At 34.1% G+C, this 8,764-nt stretch overlaps 1 protein-coding gene across 1 annotated transcript; it reads right to left on the bottom strand.

The window, feature by feature from the left end:
• Positions 1 to 2,649: 2,649 nt before the first annotated feature.
• On the bottom strand, positions 2,650 to 7,982 carry LOC111708718 (serine/threonine-protein kinase dyf-5). The gene is made up of 3 exons (XM_023482179.1): positions 7,920 to 7,982; positions 5,982 to 7,230; positions 2,650 to 5,165 (listed from the first exon to the last, which is right to left on the bottom strand). Exons 2-3 carry the CDS (start codon positions 6,316 to 6,318, stop codon positions 3,697 to 3,699), a joined length of 1,806 nt encoding a protein of 601 aa, XP_023337947.1. The 5' UTR covers positions 6,319 to 7,230; positions 7,920 to 7,982; the 3' UTR covers positions 2,650 to 3,696.
• Between the last annotated feature and the right edge of the window lie 782 nt (positions 7,983 to 8,764).

The following is an 8,764-nucleotide window of genomic DNA, read 5'->3' as shown; positions in this document are numbered from 1 at the left end:
TATATATATTTGATTTGATGTTTCTATTTTAATTTAATAAAACAAACTAATTATGTTCAAAGTTTAGATGTCTTGCGTTTTGTAAACGTGGGTGCAAATTGTTTTTTATTAAAATAAAAATTATTTCTGCTTCTATTTTGTTCGGGTAAAGGCTGTTGGGATTTCAAAATGAGTTCTAACAAGTTTGAATCTTCAAAATTAATTAATTTTTAATTAAGAATTTAAATGTCTACAGAGAAAACAGAAAACTGGCTGAAACCTTAGCCGTAGAATTCATTTCAGAGGTGAAATTCTGTCATTGGCAGATTAAAGCTTTAACCATAAACAGGCTGGGGGGAGGGGAGCGTTTGACCCCCCCCCCCTCTATATTTTGCCGTAGCTCTTTCATTTTTGACAATATTTCCTTAAAAGTATAGGCTACAGGGCGGAAAAAGGTCGGTTCGTGTTAAATTTTCTTTTTAGATTTGTAACTAAACCTACAGAACTAAAAACTAAATGTTACTTTAAAACTTTAAAAAGTCCTTGAATAATGAATATAGATTATAGAAACATGTGTCACATCCTAATATTTGTCAAAGACAAAATACAATGAATTTAAATTTTCCCGAACCTTTTTCCGGCATTTTTTCTAACCTTCCTAGCACCCAAACTAATAAAGTTAAGGATTTACGATTTGAGACTAACCCTGTCATCTTTAAAGTTTTCTAACCCTGTCATATTTAAAGTTTTCTAACCCTGTCATATTTAAAGTTTTCTAACCCTGTCATATTTAAAGTTTTCTAACCCTGTCATATTTAAAGTTTTCTAACCCTGTCATATTTAAAGTTTTCTAACCCTGTCATATTTAAAGTTTTCTAACCCTGTCATATTTAAAGTTTTCTAACCCTGTCATATTTAAAGTTTTCTAACCCTGTCATATTTAAAGTTTTCTAACCCTGTCATATTTAAAGTTTTCTAACCCTGTCATATTTAAAGTTTTCTAACCCTGTCATATTTAAAGTTTTCTAACCCTGTCATATTTAAAGTTTTCTAACCCTGTCATATTTAAAGTTTTCTAACCCTGTCATATTTAAAGTTTTCTAACCCTGTCATATTTAAAGTTTTCTAACCCTGTCATATTTAAAGTTTTCTAACCCTGTCATATTTAAAGTTTTCTAACCCTGTCATATTTAAAGTTTTCTAACCCTGTCATATTTAAAGTTTTCTAACCCTGTCATATTTAAAGTTTTCTAACCCTGTCATATTTAAAGTTTTCTAACCCTGTCATATTTAAAGTTTTCTAACCCTGTCATATTTAAAGTTTTCTAACCCTGTCATATTTAAAGTTTTCTAACCCTGTCATATTTAAAGTTTTCTAACCCTGTCATATTTAAAGTTTTCTAACCCTGTCATATTTAAAGTTTTCTAACCCTGTCATATTTAAAGTTTTCTAACCCTGTCATATTTAAAGTTTTCTAACCCTGTCATATTTAAAGTTTTCTAACCCTGTCATATTTAAAGTTTTTTAACCCTGTCATATTTTAAGTTTTCTAACCCTATCATATTTAAAGTTTTCTAACCCTGTCATATTCAAAGTTTTTCCTCTGAATTTCAATATCGAGTTAAGCCGCTAAATATCTAAGGTTAGCCGGATATTTAAAAAAAAATTACCCGCTCCGAAAAAGTTCTGTAAAATCTGTACAGCCGTGTCTAAAGTCTCTACTTTTGTTGCTGCCCTGAATATATTCTTCTAAAAATGTTTGACTTGTTTTTATTCTTCCTCGATATCTATTCTATATCTCGTTGTATTGCAAAATGTCTGGTTAAGGTGGGTGGTTTGACAGGAATATTGGGGAAGTAAATACCACGACTATTGGCTTTATGTCAACAGTCAATATTCCTTATTTCAAGAGTAAGATTAGATTTTAACAGTTGAAGTATGCATTTATTTCGCCGCCATTTAAGATTTTCATCAACGATTAAAAACGGTTTCGATCTGATATGGAAACTTGTTTTTATATACTTAACATGTTCTTCCGAAAAAGAGAATAGTTGGGAATCTTTGGTTAAAAACTATCTATGTGCAAAGAGGCCAAATTTAAAGAATTTGAGACGCAGCTAAATATGTTTGGTTCCACTTGAAATTGTATTCAATGTTTCAAGATTTAAACCGGCGCTCATTTGAAACCGGATTTTGTTAGATTTGAGACGCGGCTCAAATTCATTAAATTCGGACTCAGATTTAGTGAACATGTTACATTGCACATAAATTAACATTTTAGCTAGAGTTTTTAGCTTTCAAAATGGACGCCTATTAGTTAAACGTATTCATTATTTGCGGGGAGGCTACCTTATAATTGACCTAATAGAGAGAATGTGTTCAACTTATTTGGTTTCTTTAAAAGTATCCAGCTTAGTGCGTAGAAAACAGTCTAATTCAAAACTTTAGACTCAGGCAAGCCATTTCCTAATTCTGACATTTTCAAGGTTGAACATTTTCAATTCGAATTTTTAATCGATTTTGCAGATTTTAAGTCAAATTTTCCAACATTTTCTATTCCGTTTAATTTATTCATGTCGTGAGGGCTGGTCGTTTTAGTTTTCTTGAAACTCTGTGACAATAACTATTTGAAATACATAAAATGCACAAAATCCCTGTAATTAAAAAAATAACAGAAATAGCCATTTATATTTTAACAATTCTTTTTTGAATGCATTGTTTTCATCAGTATTAACAATATGGTACACAGTCGACTACAGAGAACAATGACAGCTAATATGTAGATAAGTATTTCTTGTGCCGTAGGGAAAATATATATTTTACAGTTGCCAAGATATAGTAAAAAACAACATGAGAGAGATATTGCTTGTTAAAGGTTCTAAAAAAAAGTTTACTTGGAAGTACATATTTGAGTTTCCTGGCCTCATAGTAATGGATGGTTTTTTTTATTTTCAATTAATATAATCGAAAATTAAGATGGAAATTTTGATATTTTTCATTGCAATAATTTCGGTTTAAGTTTTTTGTTTTTGTTTTAAAAAGTCAAATATTTGTTGTACATACTAAGCTTCTTATCAGTGCTTAAAATCAATTTAATCTTGATGCAGATTCGGATCCAACAAATCAATATTTCGAGTGTTTCCTACTTTAACTACAGCGAGAACCAGACAGCTCTGGAATAAAAAGACGACAGTATAGAATACTAAAATGTATTTAATTTTAAAATAAATATCTAAATCAATAGGTCTGTATACACTGAAAAATTTCTGTGTCTCATGTTTGTTAAAGTATTTGAAGTCATAACTTGAGTCTAAAAGTCGTCTTCCTATTTCGGAGTTTTCTGGTCTTCACTCAAGTTTCTTTTCCTAATCCGAAATTTAGTGAATCTTCCTTCATTTTTCGCAAAATGATATGCTGAATATTTTCATTTAGAGAACAAGAATATTTAAATAATTTTTGTAAGTTCACACTTAAAACTTATGTATTAAAAATAGAAAGTATTTTTATTGTTAAATTAGGTTGGTATTGTGCCACTAAGAGTCGTGGGTCAACATATATTCCAGGAAGTTAAAATGTTGAAGATCCAATGGATCCGGATCCTAAGCTCTGATTTTTTAAACAGATTATACAATTACATACGTACGTAAACAAATGGACGGATACATTTCTTGGACTGATCTGGTATTATTAAGGCCTACAGCAGCTACTATAACTAGCTACTTGAGATATTTAGCTTTCCAATCTGTCCTGGCAAACACAGGTTTCCTAATATCACCCTCCAGCTGGGAGGGGAGGTAGGTATTATAGTCGGACCTGGAGTGCAGAGCTTTCTGTCCTACCAGGAGAGAATCAGACTTAATATCCGGCAAACTCTGAACCTTGTGCATTTTGTCTCCGAAGTTGAGAACTTGAGTTCCACTTCCGAGATGAAAGTCAGAGAATGACTCGACTAGACGAGACGTAAAGTCGACTTTGGTCGAATAGTTTGTGATAGATTCCGTCTTCTCAAACTGTAATTTTATATTTCCATTTTGAACTCCACCATTTATTACTGGGTTTTGATTTGAGTCTTTCAGATGGGTGAGATCTAGTCCATTGGTTATCATAGAATTGGCTTTCATTGGGAAGGATTTGTTTACAGAGAAGGATGGCACATAACTGGAAGGAACATGATTAGTAAACCTTTGGTTGAGCTTGGCATAGGAGAACCTTCGCCCAGGGGAACCTGAACTGTCCTCTGAATTCTGGAAATTAATTCGCGGATTTCTTGACAAGATCGCGGGAGGAAAAGAGTTCTGGAGTATTTTTCTGTTTCCAGCACTCCCGCGTTTATGCTGGACCGACATCACATCACTGGATTTAAGGGACTCAAGAAGGATTTTTAATTCCTCTTTATCTTTTTGAGGTGCAGGGTTGTCTTTGTAATTTCTAAGTCCTTCCCGTACATAAACAGGTTCTACTGGAGCAACAGGAACCTGAATCCTGTCTCCTTCAGGTTTCATAACCTTTCTAGACCTGGTTGGTTTAAGGGACATGGAGAAGTGGTTTGATGAAGCCGAACCAGGTTGAGAGTTTATTCTAAAGTAAGAATGTTTCAAGGTTTCAGGAGCGGAACTTCTCCAGGCCGGGTTCCATGATAGGGTTGAGTATATTAAGGATATACCTCGAGCACTCACTTTTGGTCCGAGCACCTGAGATAAGTGGGTCGCAGTGAACCGAGGGAACTTGAAATTCATCTGGGTTGCTAGTTGCTGACCCTGGGCCCAGTCGGAGCTGGACGGAGTTCCTAGGACGGAGCAAACCTTATAGATCTGATCTATCTCTGAGGTTCCAGGAAAGAGAGGACGGCGAGTATAAAGCTCCGCCATGATGCATCCAACCGCCCAGACATCTATTGGACTGGAGTAGTTTGTTGATCGAAGCAGAACCTCAGGAGCTCGATACCATCTAGTACTCACATAGTCCGTATAGGGAGGAGAAGAACGAATTTCACGAGCTAAGCCAAAATCTGCAATTTTGACCAGTTCAGGAGTTGAGCAGAGAATATTTTCTGGTTTCAGATCTCGATGGAAAAATCCGTTCCTATGCATGTAGGATAGCGCCTGGAGCACTTGGAAGATGATGGTTCGAACTGCAGACTCGGAGAAGGGTTCAGTCGTTTCTCTCATCAGTCCTAGAAGATCACCTGGAACAGAACAATATTTTTTTAAAGATCCAAGACAAAATCAAAAGGAATTGTGTCTTTCCCAAAAACTTTCAAATGCCTATATTTTTTAACCCAATGTCGTTGACCTTAGATATTTCCAACTATGAATTCTGTTAGATCAAAGAATCTGAGTTTGAAATTCTAAGGATTACACCATCAGGACGCAAAGATATAGGGATTAGAACATTTGAGTTTGTAGCAATGCAAAGACTTAATTACTTTGAATAAAGACGAAAAACAAAAATTAGTAAACAACAGTAGCGAAAAATGCGGGGACAAAAAACTGGACTTACAGATCATGATGTTGATAATTTTTAAAGACAAACACAATTCCTATATTATTCGTTTTAGAAAAAAGAAGAAAATTATCTGGAATCAGAATTGAGTTGTGTGGGCAATGACTCATTGAACCAGAATTCCCTCGCACTTAAAATCCGGGAAGTTTATTACTTAGTGTACACCTTTGCACAGTCGGGGATTTTCAGCTATAAAAAGTAATTAGTGTATAGGGCATTATTAGCAATCACACAAACTTTTTATGGAACATTTTTTTAAATAATCTGCCCTTCATTGTCTTGAATAGTATTACACCCCCCAAAGTATCACATACATTTTTAAGACATTCATTGATTTTTTAATATCGCATAAAACTAAGTACATTCCTGAGTTAACTGAAAAGCATCCTTTAGCTACAAAATGGTCGGTTTAGGGTTTCAAAATATTTTAAATAATGTATAATTTGGATGAATGTGTTTTTTAAAAAATTGGGTTATAGCCAAAACAAGATACTCCTTCCTTTAATATATTCGAATACGAAGTAGAGTCTATTGTTTTCTCGAATAACTTCCTTTAACTTCACAACATTCGGATGATTTAGTTTCTTCAATGATTTAACTTCTCTGAGGTCCATCACTTCGTTCCAGCTGTAGTATTTTCTCTTCATTGTTTTAATTGCAACCTTCTCCTTGTTTTCCTGGTTCTGTGCTAAATACACCAGACCATAGGTTCCATCTCCGACCAGGTTCAGCATCTTATACCTTTTCAGTCCTCTGAGGGGTTCGGAGGGGACCTCGGACACCTTCTCTGTTTGTTGGAGAAGTGCCCCTGAGGTTGGTTCACCCTCCGGAGCCATGATATGTTCTACCCCTATCCTCCACACCCAACCTGGACTCTAGGATTTATCGGTGATATTATCTTCCGGGGTTTCTTGTCACGCACACCTTCCATCCTGCAGGATTTTCAGAACCTTCCAGATTTTCCTTCTTTTCAAGATCTTAGTGATCCTCTAGATTCTCCAAATCTTCAATATCTCCTTGATCCTCTCGAGTCTCCAAATCTTCAAGATCTCCTTGATCCTCTAGGTTCTCCAAATCTTCAAGATCCTCTAGGTTATCCAAATCTTCAAGATATTCGTGATCCTCTAGGTTCTCCAAATATTCAAGATCTTCGTGATCCTCTAGGTTCTCCAAATCTTCAAGATCTCCTTAATCATCTAGGTTCTCATAATCTTGAAGATCTTCTTGATCCTCTAGGTTCTCATGATCTTCAAGAGCTCATTGATCTTCTAAGGTTTTCTAATCTGGGAGATTTTCTTGATCACCTAGATTTTCTGACTTCTTTTAGATCTCCTGAATTTTTTTGAATTTTCTTCCATTATGGTTCTGGAAATTACTGGCCTTATTTTTTTCTCTGTTTTCGATACATATTTTATTACATAGTTTTATTTCGAATTTGTAAAAAATATTCTCTAAAATCACATCACTGTGATCTCTGCTTTGTTTCAAGGTTGTAAGACACCTCGTCCTCTGGTCGTTGCGTGAAGGTTTTGTGTAAACTCCGTTGTATATCTCTCCCTCAGTTAATTTCGATACAAAGTTAAATTGATCAAACAATTTAGAGAGCTAGCTGTGGTTCAGCACCAACTCAGATGTGGTATTGACTCATTCACTTATATAAACCACATTAACCAAACCAAACCACACAATCTTTGGGATACAGTCTATGGTTTAAAGCATCCCTAAGATCCAGCATCTCTGATTTATATCTGAAAATATAGATATTTTGTTTGTCTATTGAATTAAATTTCTATTCATATATTGTGTACTTTTTTACAAGTATTTAAAGAAAATGAAAATTATCCAATGATAGAATGATAAGAGCTCTGTGTATGATTGATTGCAACTGAAGAATGTGTTGAGATTTGTAAGCGGAGAAAGCAGGTTTGGTTTCTCCGGGTGCTGAGTAAGACTGGAGGATCAATATTTTCTAGTTCCAACCTTACTCTTCTATCTGCACTATATCCTCAGTATCCCTCGACCCACACATTGATAAAACTTATAACCCTGTGATTAGATTTCCATTAAAGTTTACACAATGTCAAGACACCCGAATGCTAAACCTGATGGGTTTGGGGCGCATATAACGAAAAATCAAAAAGCCACCATTAAGGAATCCAATTATATCAATTTTGTAATTGCATTTAAGAAATTAATTGAGTTTTTAGAATATTTTCCATTAAAAAGGCAAATTTTGCTTTACGAATTTTTTAATCTACAGGATTATTCACAAATTATATCCACGGTTTCCTTCAGATGTAATCATTGTCCTTCATATTCATAGTAGTCCGTTTAACCAGGCCAGTAACTGGGTGTTTTTGTAGGATTGGGCGCACCAAGTGAACGAGGAGGGGGGTAGCAAGGGGGCAGAGCCCCCCTGCTTAAAAAGTTTTTTTACCTTTATTCGTTAAGTGAATTCTTTCATATCGTTTAATGTCATCAACACAGCATTTTAGATTAACAATAATATCTGGAAACAACTTATTTATTTATTTATATAATATCATACAAATATGTAAAAAACTAAAAAAAAGTTTAAGTTTTGCAAAATGAAACAGCTGGTAGATATTGTTGAATAATTGAATAAATGAAATACAGTGATAATTCCAGAAAACTCTGGAATAGGAAGTTGACTTTTAGACTCGAATTAATAATTATTAATTTATTAATTAATAATAATTCATACTGCTGAAAATGGCCCATCTGCAGGTTTCAAGTAAAAACATCTTAACTTTTTCTTTGGCATATATTAATATGCAGTCTACGGAATTATAATCTCAAATTTCAGGAAGTGCCAACGAGGGAATTTTGAGTAATTTCATTTTTAAGATATTGAAAAAATTAAGTGCATTTTCTGGTCTGAAAACAAATGTATCTTTAGTTTCAAGACTTGATTAAGCTGATTCTGTTTTTATTTTGCGATATTTTGAACAGTTAATGGCACCCATGGAAGGGGTTTGCACAAACCCAAATTTTCTTATTCTTATATCTTTGCAACCTGATGTTGTAAGCCTTTGATATTTCAAATATTAATTTCCTAATCTTACAGCATTCATAGTTTAAAATTGACATTTAGATGCAAAGTTATAGGAATTTGAAAAGCAGAGTTTGTGACAAAGACTCAATAGTCAATTCCTTTTGTGAATTTTCTTTAGCAGTCATAAGACATGTTTTAGCAAAAAATCAGAGCCACAAGTGAACAGTATGCCTGTTTAAATACTGCCTAAAAAAGAGGTTTTGACG

This window comes from Eurytemora carolleeae, unplaced genomic scaffold, assembly GCF_000591075.1.
Source record: "Eurytemora carolleeae unplaced genomic scaffold, Eaff_2.0 scaffold902, whole genome shotgun sequence".
NCBI lineage: Eukaryota > Metazoa > Arthropoda > Copepoda > Calanoida > Temoridae > Eurytemora > Eurytemora carolleeae.
This window is presented reverse-complemented; position numbering and strand designations above follow the sequence as displayed.

Bases quoted from the DNA above. Each gene is read 5' to 3' on its own strand.
- LOC111708718 (XM_023482179.1), bottom strand. From the start codon at position 6,318: ATGGCTCCGGAGGGTGAACCAACCTCAGGGGCACTTCTCCAACAAACA. The intron at 5,166-5,981 runs GAAGGAGTATCT...GTTCTGTTCCAG, and splicing joins CGTATTCGAATATATTAAAG to GTGATCTTCTAGGACTGATG.